Here is a 24,356-nt window from a genome sequence, read left to right as displayed (position 1 = left end):
CCTCTCCCGTCGCGGAGCACAGGCTCCGGACGCGCAGGCTCAGCGGCCACGGCTCACGGGCCCAGCAGCTCCGCGGCATGAGGGATCTTCCGGGACCGGGGCACGAACCCGCGTCCCCTGCATTGGCAGGCGGACTCTCAACCACTGCGCCACCAGGGAAGCCCTTGCTCTTTTTTTTTTTAACATCTTTACTGGGGTATAATTGCTTTACAACGGTGTGTTAGTTTCTGCTTTATAACAAAGTGAATCAGTTATACATACACGTATGTTCCCATGTCTCTTCCCTCTTGCGTCTCCGTCCCTCCCACCCTCCCTATTTGTAATGAGGTGGATAGACCTAGAGTCTGTCATAAAGAGTGAAGTAAGTCAGAAAGAGAAAGACAAATACCGTACGCTAACACATATATATGGAATTTAAGAAAAAAAAAATGTCATGAAGAACCTAGGGGTAAGACAGGAATAAAGACACAGACCTACTAGAGAATGGACTTGAGGATATGGGGAGGGGCACCTTGCTCTTTAAAACTGTAGCGGATCTAAGCTCCTCTCTGATGTGCCGTGAAGAGAGGCCCCGTGCCCACTAGGATCACAACGTCCTAAGTCTGTTACTCATCTAGTAGGTGATAACTGGACCTCGGTGGGTGCAAACAGTCCCTCCGGATGGCTACTTTCATGGCAATTTCAGTGGCGAGAGAAAGGAGACAGGGTCAGGTGGAGTGGGGGCCCTACTTAGGAAGGAGGCTTACAGGAGAGTAAGAAGAGAGTGAGGAAGAGTGGGGGGAGAGACCCAGGGGAGAGAGTGAGAGGCGGAGATGCAGATGAGGGTATGAGGGGGGGCAGACAGCGCCCAGCCTCTCGGGGTTCCAGGGAGTGACTTGGGGAAGGAGGGGGGAAGGAGAGGGGAGAGGGAGTAGAGGGTTAAGGAAGCACAGGAGGACAGGGAATGAGGAAAGAGAATGGAATTCTCTTTTCTCTGTTCGAAAAGGACAGAACCCAGCAGGGCATGGTGAAACAATGCCAAGGAATCCTCCTGGAAGTTCTGAGCTCAGAGGCACAATCGTGCTGTTGGGACCAGCTCCGCCTCTGCAGGTGGGGCGCCTGGGCTCCAGGGAAAGAAAACCCGACTAGTGAGAGTATCACAGGAACAGGGGTGCCATCAGACGGGGATCTGATTATTCCTGTCCGTTTGTCCCCACAGAATACTCCAATATTACCTGTTGCCTACGACTCTTAGAGACACTCTATACAATGCCCAGCCCACCCACCCATGGACTCTTAAACAGGTGTAGAGAGGAAAGTGCGTGGTGGTACTCTGGGTGATGGAGGGACTGTTCCGGTGAATTTTGACTACCTGTGGGTTTGCGTTCGGTAATGATTTGGAGACCTAACCCCTCCCGCCTCCATTAAGATGTCACTCCAGGCTCCACCAGACACATGGATGCAACTGGGATGAGGACAGGCAGGCAGCTAAGGGTGATCTTCCTCCATAGGTCAGCGCCCTGTATCACTTAAAAGATACAACACGCATTAGCCAGTGGCATAAGTTAAAATGGGGCTGCCCAGAAAAAATAAAGTGGCTTCTGTGTTTAATCAATATCCTATGATAAACCATAATGGAAAAGAATATATAGTAAAAAAGAATGTATATATATATATGTATATAATATATATACACACACATATATAATGTATATGTGTATAACTGAATCACTTGGCTGTACAGCAGTAATTAACACAGCACTGTAAATCAACTAACCTTCATTAAAAGAATTTTTTTTAATAAAATAAAATACAAAGGTCCCTGCTGAGCGAGGCACCTCTGTTTTGAATGTTATCTGGGCTCTGTCCTCCCCTCAGCTGCACTCCAACGGCAGAAGTACTTTGTTAGCTCTTGTTGGAATTTTTCCTCCCTACCCCCTAATCCTGGCATAACAGCATCTCAGTTTCTAAAGGTTATTGCCTTTGCAGCCTGGACTTTCAGAGAGAGAAAGCTCTTGTGCTTTTTCTCAGGGTCCGGCTGAATAACTCCATGGTGGAGGGCAGCAGGCTCGGGCTCTGCTCTCAGGCCATCAGAATCAGAGCTGGGCGTCTTCCTGTGCACGTGGAGATCACAACACGCTTTGGGGACAGGCTCTCCAGCTTAAGTCAGGCAGTTTTCTGTGCAGGACTATCCAGCAGTGAAACCAACGTGCCAGGCTCGCTCCCTGATGGAGCCACAGACAGAATCGCAGTCGCTGGTGCTAAGGAGAGCGGCAGGGGCAGGGCTGGGGCTGCGGAGGTCAGGAAGGGGCAGCTCCAGGGGAGGGAGCCAGTCAGAGGAGAATCAGGCAGGTCCCACAGAAGGCATGGGGCCAGGGGCGGTGACATTTGACCTGGATGACTGGGCACTTCTCTGGGCAACGAGGCATGGGGTGGGGACAGGTGGAAGGAGAAGACCAGCAGTGGCTTGTTATCGGGGAAGCCCCCACTGGCGCCCAGCCACGGCGCCGCCGCCTGTGTGCCGGTGTGTCCCTCCACAGCACCGTCCGGCAAAAGACCCCCGCGCCCCGCCCCGCCCCGCCCCGCCCCCTGGTTCTCTCCATCAAAGCTGCAAATCCAGCCGCAGGGAGTTCCAGGGGAGCGACGCTCATTAGACTCACCGTCACACTTGAGGCCTTGCCTCGCCAGGCCCCAGAGCAGGGTCCCACAGTGCTCACAGAAGGTGGGGCTTTTGTAATTGTAGACCTTAAATCTGTGCGGCATGTCGATTTTGAACCTCTCCTTGTGGAACTGAAAGGGAAAAAGAATGCGTGATGGTCGGTGTGTCCCCACTTCCCCACTTTTCACGTCTTAGCAGATACTTTAGCACAGTGAACAGAATAATAAAAACACTGCAGTGATGTTTATTAGAACCCATAATTTTTACTTGTCAAGCCTTATAGTCGTGTCCAAAGAAGACAAGGAGCCGTTAGCTCTTCTAGGTCAAGGGCAAGGGGGCAAGTCTGTGGCCTTCCCACAGACGGGCTAAGATTTCAGGAGGAGGAGACCAGGGTTATTTATTTAATTGGGAGCTAAATAAGTAAACGTATTTCCCTTCCCTTTTTTTTTTTTTTTTTTTTGCGGTACGCGGGCCTCTCACTGCCGTGGCCTCTCCCGCTGCGGAGCACAGGCTCCGGACGCGCAGGCTCAGCGGCCACGGCTCACGGGCCCAGCCGCTCCGCGGCACGTGGGATCCTCCCGGACCGGGGCACGAACCCGTGTCCCCTGCATCGGCAGGCGGACTCTCAACCACTGCGCCACCAGGGAAGCCGTTCCCTTCCTATTTTAATATAAATATTTCCTTTTCTCTTTCAACCTAGCACTAGTGCTTTAACCTTTGGAAGATGTTATATGATGCCTCTCCTCTAGAGACATCGGTTTATATTAGTGCGGGAGCCCAAGGTGGGAAGCCTTTTCACACGGCTTATACATGAACTGAAGAGACAAGAGGTAGATAACAGTTCTGCCAGGTGCTGTGATAGACAACGTCACATGTGTTATCTTTTACATGTGTGATATCTCATACAACCCTCAAAATACCTCTTTTGAAGCAGCCTCTGTTAGTATCCTGCTTTGATAGGTGGGGAGATTCAGCACAGATACGGCCAGACACTTGTCTAGGACACACAGCCATCAACTGAGCTGGGATATCTATGAGCCTGACAGTCCGAATCTGAGCCCATCCCCTCCTTCACCATTACTCTTTGCTCTCTCAAAATAAATGTGATGGTTTAAGGGATGGAGAGAAGGGAGATGAAAGAGGGATGCTGATAGTAGATAGAGTGAAGATTTTCTTTTTTAAAGTGTTCTAGAGTTTAAATTCTCCCCTTTAATCAAACTTATTACATTAACAACAACAAAAAATCAGGCACTTTGATTCCTGGCAAGAATACCAATATTCCTGTGCAGTATAAAAAAATTTATTTACTTGAGGCTTAAAATCTCTACAAAAGTTTTTAATTAAACAATTTCTTTGAGAACATGTACAGTAAAGTGGCCTTATTTGTTAAAGGAATACATGTTCTCATGGTGGCTTTTGGTCAGCATTTAGTCTTTAGAATGGCTATTTAGAATGGCTATTTAGAATGGCTTAAAAGCTGCCCAGCACTTACTCGAGATATTTTCAACCAAGAAAAAGTGCCTTTCAGAACTCCTATTTCGTAGAAACTTTTCCACATAAATATGAACAAGTGATGTCAAGGTCCAGGCTAGGAGACTTCTACTTCAAATCCTGAACCCAAGTCCAAGTGGTTCAAGATGTGTCTGGGAAAGACTACAGATCTGTACTTTCCAACATGACAGTCACTCACCCACAAGGGCCAACACTGACAAGGTGTTGAAAAGATGTGCTGTAAGTGTAAAATACATACTGGATTACGACAACTTTGTACGAAAAGAAACAATGTAAAATACCTCAATTTTGTATATTGATTCTATCCTGAAATGATAATATTGGAGCAGATTGGGTTACATAAATTATATCGTTAAGATGAATTTCACCTGTTGCTTTTTCCGGTCTTTAAAGTGGCTACTTGAAAGTTTAAAATTTTACCTGTGGCTCTCATTCTAGTCCTACTGGACGTTAGCCATTGAAGTTCACAGTCATGCTTACAATTTGTGATTTTTCCAGGAAAGCTGAGTCATCAGGTAAAGGGAGCAGGCGGGCGGGATGAAAAGAGGCACTGTGATTTCAACGAACAAAAGCCTTAGTCTGGGAGACTGAGGTCCGAATTCTAGTCTGCCAGGTGAAAGTGGCTGACCCTGGACAAACTATTTCAACCTCTTTGAGCCTTGGCAGAGTCACTCATAACAGGAGATCATCCCCTTCTGGCTCTAAACTTTAAAAGAAATTCTACTCTGGAAAAACCCAACCGATCTGCTGTCTCTTTGCCTACCCCTTTGCTGGAGAAAATCACACACCCGGGAGATGGCTGCCCTCAAACTCAAATGGCCTTGCAACTGTGCTTGGCAATCCTGCTGCTTTTCTGGAATCCCCTTGCCTTGCCAACTATGAGATAATTATTTTACAGTTCCTTCTTCCTCCTCAAAGACACTTGCTGCCTTCTTTCTTCCCCTAGTCCTCAGACTTCATCGAGGACCTAAGCCATCTAAGGGAAGCTCCCTCATCTGTCCTTCCCCAAATCTACAAACCTAGCTTCATCTCCAACTCCTTCCTGCCCGTCAGAGTTTCATGTCCATGTGGCTTTGGACCTCTTCCCTTCTTGCCAAGACTGACTGCTTTGGTTGCCTCTCTCTCTCTGCAGCTCCATCTGCCTCCCTCTCCCACAGAGTAAAGTCTAACTTGCCCCCAGATGATACATCTCAAAGTTCATTCTGAAAGAAATACTTGCCGCTCAATATAAGAATTACATATCTGTTACCCTCCCTTGTAAATGCTCACATCTGCATTTTATAACCATTGCCTCTACTCTTTAACTGTCACTTCTAGCTGTAGATGCCACAGGAGTCGTTCTCACACAACTGATCAGAACTATGCTTTCTGGCCACCTTTCTGTGACGTTTTTCTGGAAAAGGTAGAATCATTAAAATTCTTCTTGTGCTCTCTTATTCATCCCCTAGTTTTGGATCTCAGTAACCATCACCACTGAAGAGGAAAGGGTTTTAGGGTGTGCAAGGAAAAATATAAGCATTCAAATTCAGGCATTAGGAACAAGAATTAGCGGGCTGTAAAATTTAATGTCAGGATAAAATCACTGTATTTCAGACAGAGAAGAATCTAGATCCGTACCATGGTTTCTCGGCTGTTGACAGCTGATCCTGTGCACTTCGCTATAACTTTATCGATACACTTCTTGTGAATTGCTGCATTACATTCTGAAAAGAAATGACTACAGCTTGAGATTTTCGGAAGTTAAGGGACAACTAAACGAAAAGAATGACGATAATACAACAGAAGTCCTTCTAACTTACGTCGACACTGGTAGCCCTGTTTGTTCAGACCCCTGCAATAAAGCACATGTTTGAATATTTATACGGACCTTTGAGTCAACAGTAGTAGCAAAAACATTTAAAAGATGAACACGATCTCACAGCTTCCTGCTATCACAGAGCATTTTCTGATCTGCAGCACTAGTCTGTTATTAGCCAAGAGTGTTAACATGTGCTTTTATTTTAACCTGCTTTGTGAAAAGTCTGATAATTAGATAAATGAGGAGTTGTTGATTTCCCTCCCATTTGCATATTTTCCAAACATGTAGAGATAAAAATGCCTGACCAAAAATGGATAAAGGGGGGGACTTCCCTGGTAGTCCAGTGGTAAAGAATCTGCCTTGCCATATAGGGGACGCGAGTTCGATCCCTGGTTGGGGAACTAAGATCCCACATGCCACAGGGCAACTAAGCCGGCGCGCCACAACTAGAGAAGAGAAAACCCGCATGCCACAGCTACAGAGAAGCCCGCACACTGCCGCAACTAGAGAAGCCCGTGTGCCGCAACAAAAGACCCTGCGTGCCACAACTAAGACCCGATGCAGCCAAAAAAAGAAAAATTTTTTTAAATTAATATTAAAAAAAATGGATCATGGGATCGTGGTAGCAAATTTCCACGTCTACGCTTAAAAATTCAATGTCTCACTAAGCTCAGTACAGATAAGCAAAGATATCTACATTTATAACATTTTATTTTATAACATTTTATTTCCTCTTTCTGAGTATCTGAGAATATGTGCAACTAATGAATTCTCAAGCTTAAGACTGAAGCCTGAGTAACATTCACTATTAGAAAGGAAGAAGGTTCAAGTCATTAGATGAAGACAGTTGATGGAAATCCACCAAAAGTCTACTTGACCTCTGGATACCCTGGTTACACGGGGGTTAAGGAGAGAACACCCCAGAAGAGGCGAGGAGGCTGAGGCCAGAGATAGGAGTCGTTTCAAGTCTCCACTCCACCATAGCCTTCGCTATGTGTTTACTGAGGGTTGAACCAATCTCTCTGTTTGAGGGCTCTTAAGACACCCAAGAGCCTTGTAAACATTGAAACCCATTAGCTCCAACGGGCAAGTGTTGCCTTTTGCAGACATTAGTAGCAGCACGGTTGGGCTGCTGAGCTGGTGGCAGTTGTGGCTGTAAAACTGTGCTTACGATAAAAATCTCTCCTTCTTTCCCTTCCCCCTCACCCTTATAAGCCTGCCATTTAATTGGAAACTGAAGTCCTTGGAACCTTTCCTAAGGAGGCTTGTTTCCTTGCTCTACAGGAGTTATATTATGAAAATGTTCTATAGAGTCACACCCTTTGAACCTTCTCAATCCAGGTGAGGCCACTGGAAACTCTCAGGTGGTACCTATTCTGGCACACTTCCCCAAGGTGGGGCATGCCAGACCTGGTGGATCAAGAAGATGCGACAGAATGCATAACCTGAAGCCTGGAGTGAAATGCTGAGTTACCATACCAGACAAACTCATGGCAGACGGAGCAAAACGTGGGTTGTGGGAAAAAGGTGGCCGTGAACTCATGGCACTTGACGTGGTGGACTTTGGCCTGTTTGATGGCTCCTCGGCGCTGATGCAGAGCAAAGAAGCCTTCGTTCTCGAATTCACTCATGTCCTTTGTGTCTGCAGGAAGAGGACAGGGGACAGAGTGACATTCTGCCATATGACTGTCAGAGCTTGGGGGAGCGGGGCTGGGGGAGATGGGGAAGGGACAGAGACTGAAGAGGAATGAGACAAGCATCGAGACCAGCAAACCCCAAGTACTTCTTTGTTTTTTGAATTTTTGAATTTTATTTATTTTTTACACAGCACATTCGTATTAGTTATCTATTTTATACATATTAGTGTATATATGTCAATCCCAATCTCCCAATTCATCCCACCCCGCCGCTCACTTTCCCCACTTGGTGTCCATACGTTTGTTCTCTACATCTGTGTCTCTATTTCTGCTTTGCAGATAGGTTCATCTGTACCATTTTTCTAGATTCCACATATATATGTTAATATACGATATTTGTTTTCCTCTGACTTCACTCTGTATGACAGTCTCTAGGTCCATACATGTCTCTACAAATGACCCAATTTCATTCCTTTTTATCGCAGAGTAATATTCCATTGTATATATGTGCCACATCTTCTTTATCCATTCATCCGTTGATGGGCATTTAGGTTGCTTCCATGACCTGGCTATTGTAAATAGTGCTGCAGTGAACACTGGGGTGCATGTGTTTTTTTGAATTATGGTTTCCTCAGGGTATATGCCCAGTAGTGGGATTGCTGGGTCATATGGTAATTCTATTTTTAGTTTTTTAAGGAACCTCCATAGTGTTCTCCATAGTGGCTGTATCAATTTACATTCCCACCATAGTGCAGGAGGGTTCCCTTTTCTCCACACCCTCTCCAGCATTTGTTGTTTGTAGATTTTCTTTTTTAAAATTTTTTTGCTGATTTTTTTTAACATCTTTATTGGAGTATAATTGCTTTATGATCGAGTGTCAGTTTCTGCTTTATAACAAAGTGAATCAGCTATACATATACATATATCCCCATATCTCTTCCCTCTCGCGTCTCCCTCCCTCCACCCTCCCTATCCCACCCCGCTAGGTGGTCACAAAGCACTGGGCTGGGCTGATCTCCCTGTGCTATGTGGCTGCTTCCCACTAGCTATCTATTTTACATTTGGTAGTGTATATATGTCCATGCTAATCTCTTACTTTGTCCCAGCTTACTGTTCCCCCTCCCTGTGTCGTCAAGTCCATTCTCTAGTAGGTCTGCGTCTTTATTCGTCATCCTTGCGCAGGGGCCATGCTAATCTTCTCTGTATCATTCCAATTTTAGTATATGTGCTGCCGAAGTGAGCACTGTTGTTTGTAGAATGATGGCCATTCTAAATGGTGTGAGGTGATACCTCATTATAGTTTTGATTTCCATTTCCTAATGATTAGTGATGTTGAGCAGCTTTTCATGTGCTTCTTGGCCATCTGTATGTCTTCTTTGGAGAGATGCCTATTTAGGTCTTCTGCCCATTTTTGGATTGGGTAGTTTGTTGTTTTAATATTGAGCTGCATGAGCTGTTTATATATTTTGGAGATTAATTCTGTGTCCTTTGATTTGTTTGCAAATATTTTCTCCCATTCTGAGGGTTGTCTATTCGTTTTGTTTATAGTTTCCTTTGCTATGTAAAAGCTTTTAAGTTCCATTAGGTCCCATTTCTTTTTGTTTTTTATTTCCATTACTCTAGGAGGTAGATCAAAAAAGATCTTACTGTGATTTATGTCACAGAGTGTTCTTCGTATGCTTTCCTTTAACAGTTTTATAGTGTCTGGTCTTACATTTAGGTCTTTAATCTATTTTGAGTTTATTTTTGTGTATGGTGTCAGGGAGTGTTCTAATTTCATTCTTTTACATGTAGCTATCCAGTTTTCCCAGCACCACTTATTGAGGAGACTGTCTTTTCTCCATTGTATATCCTTGCCTCCTTTGTCACAGATTAGTTGACCATAGGTGTGTGGCTTTATCTCTGGGCTTTCCATCCTGTTCCATTGATCTATTTCTGTTTTTGTGCCAGCACCATACTGTCTTGATTACTGTAGCTTTGTAGTATAGTCTGAAGTCAGGGAGTCTGATTCCTCCAGCTCCGTTTTTTTCCCCTCAGGACTGCTTTGGCTATTCGGGGTCTTTTGTGTCTCCATACAAATTTTAAGATTTTTTTTCTAGTTCTGTAAAAAATGCCACTGGTAATTTGACAGGATTGCATTGAATCTGTAGATTGCTCTGGGTAGTATAGTCATTTTCACAATATTGATTCTTCCAATCCAAGAACATGGTATATCTCTTCAACTGTTTGTGTCATCTTTGATTTCTTTCATCAGTGTCATAGTTTTCTGAGTATAGGTCATTTACCTCCTTAGGTAGGTTTATTCCTAGGTATTTTATTCTTTTTGTTGCAATGGTGAATGGGATTGTTTCCTTAATTTCTCTTTCTGATCTTTCATTGTTAGTGTTTAGGAATGCAAGAGATTTCTGTGCATTAATTTTGTATCCTGCCACTTTACCAAATTCATTGATTAGCTCTAGCAGTTTTCTGGTGGCATCTTTAGGATTCTCTTTGTAGAGTATCATGTCATCTGCAAACAGTGACAGTTTTACTTCTTTTTTTCCAATTTGTAATCCTTTTATTTCTTTTTCTTTTGATTGCTGTGCCTAGGACTTCCAAAACTATGTTGAATAACAGTGGCGAGAGTGGACATCCTTGTCTTGTTCCTGATCTTAGAGGAAATATTTTCAGTTCTTCGCCATCGAGAATGACGTTGGGTGTGGGTTTGTCATATATGGCCTTTATTATGTTGAGGTAGGTTCCCTCTATGCCCACTTTCTGGAGAGTTTTTATCATAAATGGGTGTTGAATTTTGTCAAAAGCTTTTTCTGCATCTATTTAGACGATCATATGGTTTTTATTTTTCAGTTTGTTAATATGGTGTATCTGATGAATTTGTGTATATTAAAGAATCCTTACATCCCTGGGATAAATCCCACTTGATCATGGTGTATGATCCTTCTAATGTGTTGTTGGATTCTGTTTGCTAGTATTTTGTTGAGGATTTTTGCATCTAAATTCATCAGTGATATGGGTCTGTAATTTTCTGTTTTTGTAGTATCTCTGTCTGGTTTTGGTATCAGGGTGATGGTGGCCTTGTAGAATGAGTTTGGGAGTGTTCCTTCCTCTTCAATTTTTTGGAAGAGTTTGAGAAGGATGGGTATTAGCTCTTCTCTAAAGCACTGACAGAATTCACCTGTGAAGCCATTTGGTCCTGGACTTTTGTTTGCTGGAAAATTTTTAATCACAGTTTCAATTTCATTACTTGTGATTGGTCTGTTCATATTTTCTATTTCTTCCTGGTTCAGTCTTGGAAGGTTATACCTTTCTAAGAATTTGTCCATTTTTTCCAGGTCGTCCATTATATTGGCATAGAGTTGCTGTAGTAGCCTTTTATGATGTTTTGTATTTCTGCGGTGTCTGTTTTAACTTCTTTTTCGTTTTTAATTTTATTGATTTGAGTCCTCTCCCTCTTTTTCTTGATGAGTCTGGCTAAAGGTTTATCAATTTTGTTTATCTTCTCAGAGAATCAGCTTTCAGTTTTATTGATTTTTTTCTATTGTTTTCTTTCTTTCTATTTCATTTAGTTCTGCTCTGATCTTTATGATTTCTTTCCTTCTACTACCTTTGGGTTTTGTTCTTCTTTCTCTAGTTCCTTTAGGTGTAAGGTTGGATTGAGATGTTTCTTGTTTCTTGAGGTAGGCTCGTATAGCTATAAACTTCCCTCTTAGAACTGCTTTTGCTGCAACCCATAGGTTTTGGATTGTTGTGTTTTCATTGTCATTTGTCTCTAGGTATTTTTTGATTTCCTTTTTGATGTCTTCAGTGATCTCTTGGGTATTTAGTAGCATATTGTTTAGCCTCCATGAGTTTGTGTTTTTTACCTTTTTTTCCCTGTAATTGATTTGTAATCTCACAGCATTGTGGTCAGAAAAGATGGTTGATATGATTTCAATTTTCTTAAATTTACTGAGGCTTGATTTGTGACCCAAGATATGATCTAACCTGGAGAAAGTTCCATTTACACTCGAGAAGAAAGTATAATCTGCTGTTTTTGGATGGAATGTCCTATAAATATCAATTAAATCTATCTGGTCTATGGTGTCATTTAAAGCTTGTGTTTCCTTATTAATTTTCTGTTTGGATGATCTGTCCATTCGTGTGAGGTGTTAAGGTCTCCCACTATTATTGTGTTACTGTCGATTTCCTCTTTTACAGCAGTTAGCAGTTGCCTTATGTATTGAGGAGCTCTTGTGTTTGGTGCATATATATTCATAACTGTTATATCTTCTTCTTGGATTGATTCCTTGATCATTATGTAGCGTCCTTCTTTGTCTCTTGTAACATTCTTTTAAGTCTATTTTATCTGAGTATTGCTACTCCAGCTTTCTTTCAATTTCCATTTGCATGGAATATCTTTTTCCATCCCCTCACTTTCAGTCTGTATGTGTCCCTAAGTCTGAAGTGGGTCTCTTGTAGACAGCATATATATGGGTCTTGTTTTTGTATCCATTCAGTGAGCCTGTGTCTTTTGGTTGGAGCATTTAATCCATTCACGTTTAAGGTAATTATCGATATGTATGTTCCTATTACCATTTTCTTAATTGTTATGGGTTTGTTTTTGTAGCTCCTTTTCTTCTCTTGTGTTTCCCACTTAGAGAAGTTCCTTTAGCACTTGTTGTATAGCTGGTTTGGTGGTGCTGAATTCTCTTAGCTTTTGCTTGTCTGTAAAGCTTTTGAGTTCTGCATCGAATCTGAGTGAGATCCTTGCTGGGTAATCTTGGTTGTAGGTTCTTCCCTTTCATCACTTCAAATATATCGTGCCACTCCCTTCTGGCTTGTAGAGTTTCCGCTGAGAAATCAGCTGTTAACCTTATGGGAGTCCCCTTGTATGTTATTTGTTGTTTTTCCCTTGTTGCTTTCAATAATTTTTGTCTTTAATTTTTGTCAATTTGATTACTATGTGTCTTGGTGTGTTTCTCCTTGAGTTTATCCAGCCTGGGACTCTGTGCTTCCTGCACTTGGATGGCTATTTCCTTTCCCATGTTAGGGAAATTTTTGACTATAATCTCTTCAAATATTTTCTCGGGTCCTTTCTGTCTTCTCCTTCTGGGACCCCTATAATGCAAATGCTGTTGCGTTTAATGTTGTCCCAGAGGTCTGTTAGGCTGTATTCATTTCATTTTTTCTTTCTTCTCTTCTGTGGCAGTGAATTCTCCCATTCTGTCTTCCAGGTCACTTATCTGTTCTTATGCCTCAGTTATTCCACTACTGATTCCTGCTAGTTTATTTTTCATTTCAGTTATTGTATTGTTCATCTGTTTGTTTGTTCTTTAATTCTTCTAGGTGTTTGTTCCTTAATTTTTCTAGGTCTTTGTTAAACATCTCTTGCATCCTCTCGATCTTTGCCTCCATTCTTTTTCCAAGGTCCTGGATTATCTTCACTATGATTATTCTGAATTCCTTTTCTGGAAGGTTGGCTACCTCCACTTCATTTAGTTGTTTTTCTGGGGTTTTATCTTGTTCCTTCATCTGGTACGTAGTCCTCTGCCTTTTCATTTTGTCTATCTTTCTGTGAATGTGATTTTCATTCCACAGGCTGCAGAACTGTAGTTCTTCTGGCTTCTGCTGTCTTCCCTCTCCTAAGTACTTCTTAAGGTTGGTACAATACGAAGCATCTTACCTTAATTCCATAACAGGATTATCAGAGGGTGTATTGTTATAGGATTGGAACAATGAGGCTGGATTACTGGCTTGACCCTTCACTCCTCTTTCGTGACACTGAGCTATAACCTCTTTCAATTTTTAAAAACAAAAGTCAGAACATTCAAGGTATTTAGCAGCCTCTCCTATTCACTGTCAATGATGATTCAGCCAGAAAGGCAGGAAGCGGCAAATACTTTACCTGTAATTCTAGAGAATAATGTGGTTACTGACAGTAAGTTGGAAATGACATTTTTTTTTAAGGTCCCAGGATGCTTTATATCTGGTTGTTTATTGACAAGAAGAAGTAGGAGGGAGCTGGCCAGACTTCTGAAGACAAAAGAACTTTGGGAAGTTGTTTATGCTCTGGTTCCTGAGGCCCACAGTAATCAGAGGCACCAGCCATAGATTACACAGGTCAATGTGGAAAGGGCCAGAGATGAACAGATCACTGCAATTAAAGAAAAAAATGTAATCCTGGATGTTACCTAGTCACCTACATCAAATCATCACATTCACATTTCTTCAGTTCGCCCTGGGCTCTGGATATTGGTGAAGGTACTTTGGGGGTAGCAACTGTCCACAGTGCCCAATACCCAAGTGACACCTTTCCCAAAAGGCTGGTAGAATTCCAAGAATACCAGTGAGACTATCAGCCCTGGCTGAAGCCCAGGCCCAAAGAAAACACACAACATCAAGACAGTCGTGGTTCAACAGCACAATGGAAACTCTAGCATGTGAGAGAGTGTGACATGGTAAACAAGAAAGAAATAACAAAAATAATCATCATCACTAAAACAAGGGTAATGAATTTAATGATTATAGTTCCTACAACCACGATTTTAAGTAGCTTGAAGATTCTTGGATGCCTTATTCTATTTATTTTTTCCAAATAGAAAAAATGGAGGTTTAGCGAGAATAAGGGGCTCATGTTTCACAAGTGACAAGAGTTCACAATATTTAAACTAAATTATTTCCATCCTGGCTAAGCCATGGCAGAGACTGGACAACACACTTGAGGCAAATGTTTCTGTCAAAGTACTTTAATTTCCCCACCCCTTAGAGTGGCCAGGCTAGAAACACACTGGGTGGACAAAGGTGGGGCATGGAGGTGGGAGACCTCTCCCCCAGGATCCAGCCTAGTCTCAGGACTCATTTTAGGACAAAAGTCTTCTCCACAGGGCTCCACAGGTCTGTTTTATGGAAACTCCAAACTTCCAGATAAAAAGCCTTCCTAATAAAGAGCTCCTTAGATAGGGCTGAATATTTTGCCTAATATTTCATTAGGCAATTTGAGTCTTTTTATTAGGAACTGGGTCAGAAATAAACTAGGCTTGGTGAATAAGGGATTAAATTTAGGGTCACTAAGGCAACTGCCTTCTTCCTCAAGTTCTGGTTTAAGTGTAGAGATCAATTTACAACTTGGGACGGGCATGGTAGGCCATTTGTCAGTAAGATTTGACTCATTTTTATTTTGGTCCAGATGTAATGAAATAAAATAAAGCATAAAATTACTTTTAAATTCAGGGATGGAAGTGAATTATTCTGGGAACCCTATCTGTATTACTGTAAAAAAATTATATATATATAATTATGTAAAAATTATATATAGTCTAATACATAAACTATTATATAATAGTACAGACTACAGATAACTATATATTTATAAATATAAAATAGTCTGTGTATTAGAATATAACATTGTACATTTAAAAAATGCCAGAGAGCATTAAGAAGGAATTCATTCCCTTGCTCCTTCCTGTGATTTCCTTTATCCTCTGACCATTTCAATCATTACAAGAAAGTAAACGTATAAAAGCTCAGAATTTTAAACATTCTCCTTGTATTTACTGTTTATTTCTGAAGTAATTTGGTCTTCTGTTTGTTTATTGGCTTGAATAAGTGCATTGGTTTTTGTATGTTTGATTATTTCTTATAGTAATGGTGCCCAATCTATTTATTCAGTTTAATCTGTCACCTGTCTGTAGTCAGTTAAATCACAAATATTTCCTGGCCAGCTATGAACAAATTGTTGTGCTGAATGGTCTAAAGAACTATGAGACATCACCCCTAATTCTGAATGGCTAATAGCCCAGTCAGGAAGACATGGCACTCACACAAAGAACAGACTTGGAGATACACACCCATATTTTTTAGGAGGTAGGAAAAGGAATTACAAAAGAGGCCATGAACAGGCAGCTGAAAAATTAAGAGGAAAACCTGAATAATATTACATCAAGCAATCCAAGAAAGAATGGGTTTCTCAGCCTTGACTGAAACAGAGGTGTCAAGGGAATTGAAGGTTAAGACACATGCATTTGTTTTGAGGATTTGTTCTCTTGGAGAAAGCCATTTAGCAGATTGGTTGAAATATAAGCCAGACTCTTAGGGTTTAAGATTGACAGAGTAGTGAAGAAACAGGGACTGATACATTAAACTACTTTCTCAAGAAATGTGTCAGGGAAGGAAAGGAAAGAAAAACTCATGGAGGTTAAACATTTAGAAAAAATTTCTTTTCAGGTTGGAGAAGATGGCTTAATTATGTATGTCTTGGCAACGAGGCAGAAACCAAAGAAAGACAGAAAAGTTGAAGGTGCCAGAGTGGAAGCATGACTGATATTACAGAGCCGCTAGGGGTGAGAGCCAGGAGACCAAGAAAGGGAGGGACTTTCTCCGAGGCAGAAGAGCAGGAAGAGATGCAGGACGAAGCAGCTGAATCCTAAAGTGCAGAGACACACAGAAGACGTAGTCTCTCCCAATTACACTGGAGGTAAAGCCGACCTCCAAGAGTAAGAGAAGATCAAGACACCTTCAGCAACCAAGGAGTATGGGCATGTTTGGAATAGCCATTGTGTGGGAACCAAAAGAAAATAAAAGGAACTTCTAAATGCCAGAATGAGTCCAACTGAACAGTTCAACAAACATTCATCGAGTACCTCCTACGTACTCAATGAAATAGGAATATGAATGAAATCATGCCACTTGCAGCAACATGGCCAGACCTAGAGATGATCATACTAAGAGAAGTAAGCCAGACAGAGAAAAGACAAATATCACATGACATCACTTATATATGGAATCTAAAGAAAAACAAAGACACAAATGAACTTATTTACAAAACAGAAATAGACCCACAGACATAGAAAACAAACTTATGGGTTACCTAAGGGGAAGGGGGTGGAGGGATAAAAATAGGAATTTGGGCTTAACATATTCACACTGTTATATATAAAACAGATAATCCACAAGGACCTACTGTATAACACAGGGAACTATACCCAATATTTTGTAATAACCTATAAGGGAAAAAGATCTGAAAAAGAAAGTATATATTGGGTTGGCCAAAAAGTTCGTTTGGGTTTTTGTGCAACACCTTATGGAAAAACCTGAATGAACTTTTTGCCCAACCATATATACGTGTGTGTGTGTGTGTGTGTGTGTGTGTGTGTGTGTGTGTGTGTGTATAAAATAGATATATATATCTGAATAACTTTAATGTACACCTGAAACTAACACAACATCGCAAATCAACTATACTTTAATAAAAAAAGATTTTAGGAGTAGTAGCATTTGATTCATTGACACAGCACTTTGACAACAGGATATAAACGCAACAGGAAGAAATGACGGGCTGTCACAGGCACCAAGCACACTGCCTGTAAATGTAACTTCTGTGAACGGCATCTGTGTGTGAGATGGAAGTGAAACTCTTTAGTGATGCATTTTTTCCCTCCTTGTTCCTAAAAGGATTTGAGGTGACTACCTTGAAGCATTAGAATTTTGCTACTATAGTGTTACAGAAAATATTTATCGGTTTCTTATTTATTTTGTATTCTACTGATGGTGTGACAACTTGTTATATCACATCATTTATACACAGTGTGTACACACAGAACAACACATTAGCAGAGGCTTTGGTGTTTACATTAAATTCCCAAATGAAAATACAGACAGACTAGAAAAGCACTGGGCATGTGAATTCACACCATTTAAAAATGAATGCTATAAATGTTTTCTATTTCTAGGTGGATCCGGCCTCACAGAGTGTATATTCAACTCATGCTTGAGCACCACTGGGAATTTTAAGAAAATTCCTCGTGCTTCCATCTTCTTTGCTCTCAGAAAAGCAAAGTGAAATAAGTTGCAAAGGAGAGGAGACATGCCCGCCACACCCCCAAACAGGAATAAGAAATGCCACTTGCCACTCATTTCCAGAAAGTATCTTGCGTTCATTAGCATTCGGCCTTGAGGTTTCAGCTCTAACTGGTGTAAGGAAGGAAAGAAACAAGGGTCAGAATGTGAGACAAGTGCTGAGTTGAATGACATCACAACTGGCAGGTTTGGTGATGGCAGGAGATCCCCAGCGCAGGGCCCACCCCTGTTCCCTTTCACTTAAATTACCCATATTATCATCAGACTAGCACAGCATCCGTGACCATAGGCTTTCTTTTATTAAAACACCTCAGCAACTACCTAATTTGACTTGGAGACCAAAACTTCCTTAAGGAAGAAACCAAATTCTAAAACAGATTCTATGTGACCTCCTTGCCCTGCACTACTGCTTATCTTAAGAGCTGTAATAGGGTAGATTCATATCTTGATGGTGACAAAAGAATCATGGAGGCTGGGTACTAGCTCACTTGGAGAACAAGTAGGTTCCCTTTGGAAGGAAAGAGAAATCCTGCTTTGGGGATGCCTGAATACACTTCCCTCTAGGTTCATCAGGTATTAAATGGGAGTGGCCTTTTTCTTTCACACAGAGAGCCTGTTTCCTTTGGGAAGCGCTGGAAATTTTCACACTGCTAATGGAAATTTTAATTAGATTGGTCGAGGAAGGGATTTAAAAAAACATATTTCAGGACTTCCCTGGTGGCGCTGCGGTTAAGAATCCACCTGCCAATGAAGCAGACACGAGTTTGAACCCTGGTCCAGGAAGCTCTCACATGCCGTGGAGCAACTAAGCCCGTGTGCCACAACTACTGAGCCTGCGTTCTGTAGCACGTGACCCGCAACTACTGAGCCCGCGTTGCTGCAACTACTGAAGCCCACACGCCTAGAGCCCGTGCTCCGCAACAAGAGAAGCCACCTCAATGAGAAGCCCACGCGCCGCAACAAAGAGCAGCCCCTGCTCACTGCAACTAGAGAAAGCCCGCGCACAGCAACGAAGACCCAACACAGCCAAAAATAAAGTATAAACAAATAAATTAAAAAATATATATACACACATATATATTTCAGTATCATTATGTAGAAGGGATGATGCAGGAAATCATGTGATGTGACACAAGGGGGAAAACAGCAAATCTGACACGACCTGACCACTACTGATTGTATACTAAACTGTAACACTGTACTATAAATATGCTAAAAAGAATACGAAGGTGAACTGCAGGGCACTGCCGATCATTACATCCATGGGTAACTAGAATAACTGGAAAATAGTAAGAAGGGTCTGGTCAAAGTCAGGATTGAATATGAATCATGGCTAAATAATTCAAGGTCATGGTGACCTTGTGCCTGTCACCAGACCTTTAAAGATCTCGGAGAACTGACCTAATAGTGATGCCGATGTTACAGCATCACTACTATTAGAATTTCATGATGTGACAAGCCTGTACTGCTTGGTTATCTACACATTCTCATGCAAGCTTAAATAGATTAATGAAAAGAGAAGTGCTTTTGACAACAAGTATATACACCATTATTTTCTGGTTTATGGAATAATAAATAAGGAGGCAAAAATAAAGCTAGAAGAGCAAGGGAACAGGGGGTCAGTCCCAAAGGAAGTGGCAAAAATTGGTACCAGGTGACTGCAACCAATATTCAATACTGATATTCAGGAATTAGTGGTAATGGAGGAAAGTAAACCAGTTAGCTGCTGGAAGAACAACATTCACAGAAAGTGACAGTCCATTATGTTTTTGAGAGTGAACAGGAGATAACCGCACCAACAGGGAAAATCTTGGGAAAGCAGAAGGAAAATCTTAATGTTTGGAAACCGGATGGTGATTATGGAAGTGAGAGGCAACTCTGAGAAAATCAATTTTGGTTTTTTTTTTAAATAGAGAAGCTAATTTTAAGAAAGCAGATTGCAATAGAAGCAAGGGAAACTATAAGTCCAAAGCAACCTGTTGACCTTTAAACATTATGGATAAAAGTGAACTAACAAATAACCCTGAAAACAGCAAAGGTGGAAAATGTAAGAAGGTTGCTAGTAGTTAAATGAGGATCCAAGGGCTTATGTCTCAAAAATCCCAATACGCAAAAAGTGTAAAAAGTCTGATAAGGATAAAATCAGAGAAAGTCGAGGCAAGAAATCAAATGCAACTTTAAGAGATACAAATAGAAAAGCAACTTGTTTGTCAGTGATGCTTAACAAAAGAATTTTTAAAATAGTTCTCCTCTCATTAATTGAAAAGGAAATCAAATAGCCTTCTACTTAAAAAAGGAGAGATTTGGTGACTCTTCCCTTTTTAAAAAAAAAATGGGGCAGAAAGTGGAAAATAAATGGGAATGGGGGAAAAACTGAGGAAAACTTTCTCCAGTTTCTCTCTTCTTTCTCTGAGCCTAGCCAAATGCTCCCATGATTCCGTTGTACCTACAGCCTCACCCCCTCACCTACCGGGTTTGTATAAACCTTTAACACTAAGTCACATACCTGAGACATTATCCACTTATTTAAACTCTTCCTACTTGTATAACCAGCTACCCAAGAGGAATTCTGTTTCCGAGATCCTCTCCCCAGGCTGAATGCGGAAGTTCTCAACAGACACACTGAACTAAGTTATCTAAACACACCTAAGCATGGGAAACTTTAAGAAAAAATCTTGCTATATCTTTATCTTTAAAGATTACTTCAGTGATACAAGCAAAGATACATGTACTTTCCTAAAAAAGTACCTTTTTTTTTTTTCAGGTCAAAAATACATAATTGACACAAAAATCTAGGTTTTAGGCTTGTATCATTCCCATTTTGAAACCTGTGACCTGAAGATCTTTTGGCTGGAGTTCTTAAGAACCTGCACAAAGCAGAAAGGTAAGAATCTCCTTTGCATAAATGATACAGACATGTGGAAACACTCTCTGGGTTTCAGATCATGTAAAAGCAGTTTTTACTAGTATATTTTCTTCAATTTTTGTACCCCAGAAATTTTCATTAGAATTTTTTATGCTTTCATATTTTACTTCTCCCTTTAACTTTCTAAACATTTGCTACCAAAATAGTTATAATCTAAGTTTTCAAAAACTTGGTGTGGTAACACGGATTGTGTATAAATGCACTTTTTAGAGTAAAGTAAGCTAAGTGAACAAATTATGGCTAAAAAAAAAAATTATAGGGATTGAGATATCAAACATTAAATGGATCTTTGCTCTCTCTTCTCACTTATCCACCCATCATCTTATCTAAAATATTTTATCAAGATATCACATAGGTACCTAGATATCTTAATATTTACGTGACACCTTGATAAATAGGCCACAGGTAGGTTCCCAAGTTATGGAAAATTTGTGATATTTCCAAGCTTACTTTAACAGTTATAAATAAGTCAATAACAGTTCTTCATAGCCTAAGAGACCTTCTACCCCTTGCATAAGAATCAAAGAGATCTGAGTATACCAGTACGTTCTAAGACTGCAATGAATAATCATCATCATTATCAAGCCACCAATGAGTCCGTGGTAGGGAGTCAGTTTACTTAAGGCCAGTGTATCATACCTTCAGGATGACACTGAAATCTTGAGCTAGTCTTCAACTACTATGGTTCTTATCACTTAATGGAATATACACTTAAAATAAAGCTCACAGCTTGGCTATTTACCCATATTTCTGTCTTCCCATTGTTTTTCCTACATCTCTCGGCCAGGGAGTAGAGCTCCACAGTTGTTTCGGATATTAGGTCCACATTTTTGCCCTTTACGATGATCTGCATTACTCTTCCCTTGTTGATATGGGCGTCAAAAGTGCTGTCCCAGGGAGGGTACATGGTTGGCTTTTTCTGGATGTACATCTGCCCATTCTCTAGGAACAGAAAGATATGTTCTCATTACTCCCTTAACCAGCCCTGGGAAATAATTCAACTCAACAGTGGCACCTATTCCCTCTGCTCTCTGGGATATATCAGTCTGTTGGGGGAACAAAAATAACACGTAAAGGAATTAGAGATTGATCTGAAAGATACAGTGGCATAATTTCAGGCTTACAATGAATGCTCCTTTAAAAAGATATTTAAAACTTTTCCATTTGACATAAATACACTAAGAGGCAAAACCTTTAAAACATCATGAGCCGTTATTTCCTTCCCTCATTTGCAAATGAGGATATATTTTACATAAACCATGCACCCTAAGCAAAAATTAACAAGTATTCCGGAGAGGTGGTGGTTCCCATCCCCAGAGCCAGTGAAGCCGGCTGTAGACCTGCAGGCAGGTGGGGGTCCTGGAATTGGTTAGTAACAGAAGCCAAGGTCGGGATGATATAGTTTAAGGGAACTTCCCAGAACCACCAGGCGACTGGACTTACTCGTGGGATTAAGCAGTGTTGTCCTATTTTTCATCCATATTGGATTTTCCATAGTATTTGTTCTTTAATCATTTCAGGAGCGGAAAACTGCAGCTGTATTTCAGTGTGTGTTTCTTGTGATCGTAAGCACACAAAGTGGCAGATTTAGCAATTCAGAGATGTTGATAAAGCAAAAGGAAAAATTCACTTAAAACAGGGCAACAATTTGCCATTTTCAAAGGCTCCCAGCCCAACAGCACTGTGTCCTGTTTGTCCCTGTTCTACTGCTTTACGTAAAATGCAGCCTCACACCCCCAAGACTGAAATGTGCTTAAACTCTACAGAAGTAATATTTGAATGATCATGTTCAGAGTGATTTCTTTTCAGAACAAAACTAAAACAAAATCGACACCGCAAACCTCTAAACTCCACAGCCTAACCTTCTGGAAAAACAAAGTCTTTTTCGACATGTTCTCTGGATCCACATGGCTGATTAGACTAAGTTCAAAGGCAAGGCCAAAAGAAGAAGAAATTTTAAAAAGGCTCTCAAGAGGCAAATGTCAGTGAGAGCTGTGGTTGTAAAGGGAACTGGATCCCGGGGACATTAAGTCAAAAGCAGCTTTGAAAAACTCAGACATTGCACACTTCAAAGATTTTGGTGACCTTTGAAAGGTCTTAGATTGGGAGCAAGCGCCATTCTCACTTTTAACTAAACAGGAGAGAAACCTGGGCAGAAGGGAAATCGAGATCATCAGACAGTCTTCCCCGCTTTGATGTGTTCACAGGGTCTGGGAGGCTGAGGTCAGTCAACCACAGAGCAGAAGTCTTATAAGGGAGAGAAAAGCCAACACACCAGGATTTGAAACCCTAGGGTTCTGAGCTGGAAACATTTAGCTGGAAGTTCTCAACTGCAAAATCAGGTTCCTCTTGCACCTGTGAATGTCACCCGCTTAAAGGACTATTTTTTTCAGGACTTCTGTCTCTCTCCATCTGTCTCTCCAGCCCCAATCCTTCTCTCTCCCCACTACCCTGCTTTAATGTCTTCACTTCACATGACTTACTACATAATATTTTTCTTTCTTGCCTATCTTCCTCTGCTAGGAAAGAAGCTCTAGAGGAAAGGCACGTATTCTGACCCAGTATACAGTAGGTGCTCCATAAATACTTTCTCTGTAAACGAACTATAATGGCTCCTATTGTTACTGGGACTCCGTATTGGTGGCAATCAGACTTCCCTACGAAGTCTCTGTGAAAACCAGAATGTGTGTAGGAAGGCAGTGAAGCTGGAAAAACCATGGGATGTAAACTTCCTCCCGCCTTTTTTTTTTTTTTTTTTTTTTTTTTTAAGAAAGTCCATGAGAATCTTAAAATACAGAGGCAGGGATCAGGGAGGGTTAAACCTCCCCCCCCCTTTTTTTTTTTTTTTTTTTTTTTTTTTAAGAAAGTCCATGAGAATCTTAAAATACAGAGGCAGGGATCAGGGAGGGTGGGAACAACTGAAGTGATCATGGAGAGATTCCAGACAGAATAGATTATTTTAATGGAATGATTTAAACCCACAAAGGAATCCGTGAAGACTGTCATACTCTCTCCCTCACCATGAACTTCTCATAAATATTTAAATTTGACAAAACATGACTATTCCTTCACTCAACCAGGGTTTTAGTAAACACAAAAGTTAAGTTTTCTGTAATTTGGACTCTAAGCGCTAATCATACATTCTTTGTACTATTCATCTGAGCTTGGCCAAAGAAGCAGTAAACCATCTTTGGGGTTAATTCTAAGATTATGCAGACTTTATCTATAATCATTGACAACAACCAGACTTAACACCATGTTCTACTTTAGCTCATTAAAGTAGATTTTTTTTCCCCCGTTAACTCTTCACAATAATGTCCTCAACTCATTTCTCCTTTCCTTTGTTTATGTGGAAAATGGGACCATGAAATATTGTAGAACATGAGGCAGGAGACCAGGTCTAGTTCAGAGGCTGTTACTAAGCCCACATGCCTTTGAGAAAGCACTTGGCTTCCCTGGGCATCAGTTTCCTGAGCTGGAAAATTAGGTTGCGCCAGATGACCTTGAAGATCCCGGAAGACCTTGCTTCCCAGTTCATAGCAGGGTCTTCCTCCTCCTCTCCCACCCCACCTACACCACCCACTCAGGCTTACCTGATTCAACATATTCTTTGACAAGCACAGCACAGTAAGGGTTAACGGCCTCTCCCTGGCACGGCTGGCAGGACCCACAGTCAAAGTTGGACAAACCAATTCGAAGAAATGGTGACATGGCCGCTCCCTGAAAAGCGACAAAAGACAAATGCTGTTTGGGGGCTGTCAAATATATTATTGTGGGTGTCCCACCCCCACTTAACCAGTGCTTTATCTCTGATAGCCAGAGCCTCAAATGGCCTAACTATCCATTCAAACAAATGTTTTACTTCCCCTTCTGCACAGTACATTATTGGGCTCACCCCAAACCACAGGCTGACTAGCCAAAGAAAGCGGCGTTCTGGACTTAGCGTTACTGAACCTTGTCAGTTAGACCTAAGTTCCACTCTTAATCGAATGGAGTTTTATTTAATAGTTG

General features: G+C 41.2%; 1 protein-coding gene across 3 annotated transcripts in view; it reads right to left on the bottom strand.

Moving 5' to 3' along the window:
* Nucleotides 1-24,070, bottom strand: part of PRKCQ (protein kinase C theta) — a 106,919-nt gene extending 82,849 nt beyond the window's left edge. The window contains exons 1-7 of one of the 3 annotated variants that reach the window (XM_007465811.1): nucleotides 23,939-24,070; nucleotides 21,088-21,287; nucleotides 17,470-17,530; nucleotides 7,428-7,590; nucleotides 5,950-5,981; nucleotides 5,768-5,853; nucleotides 2,640-2,769 (exon numbers count right to left, since the gene is read on the bottom strand). In XM_007465811.1, coding sequence (XP_007465873.1) covers nucleotides 2,640-2,769; nucleotides 5,768-5,853; nucleotides 5,950-5,981; nucleotides 7,428-7,590; nucleotides 17,470-17,530; nucleotides 21,088-21,287; nucleotides 23,939-24,056 — 790 coding nt within the window. In that variant the 5' untranslated portion in view covers nucleotides 24,057-24,070. The remainder of the gene's footprint in view (nucleotides 1-2,639; nucleotides 2,770-5,767; nucleotides 5,854-5,949; nucleotides 5,982-7,427; nucleotides 7,591-17,469; nucleotides 17,531-21,087; nucleotides 21,288-23,938) is intronic. The other 2 variants (XM_007465812.1, XM_007465813.1) reach the window with 2 other exon arrangements.
* Between the last annotated feature and the right edge of the window lie 286 nt (nucleotides 24,071-24,356).

This window comes from Lipotes vexillifer, unplaced genomic scaffold (assembly GCF_000442215.2).
Source record: "Lipotes vexillifer unplaced genomic scaffold, Lipotes_vexillifer_v1.1 scaffold7, whole genome shotgun sequence".
NCBI lineage: Eukaryota > Metazoa > Chordata > Mammalia > Artiodactyla > Lipotidae > Lipotes > Lipotes vexillifer.
Note: the sequence above shows the minus strand (reverse complement) of the source record. Positions and strands in the feature narration are given on the sequence as shown.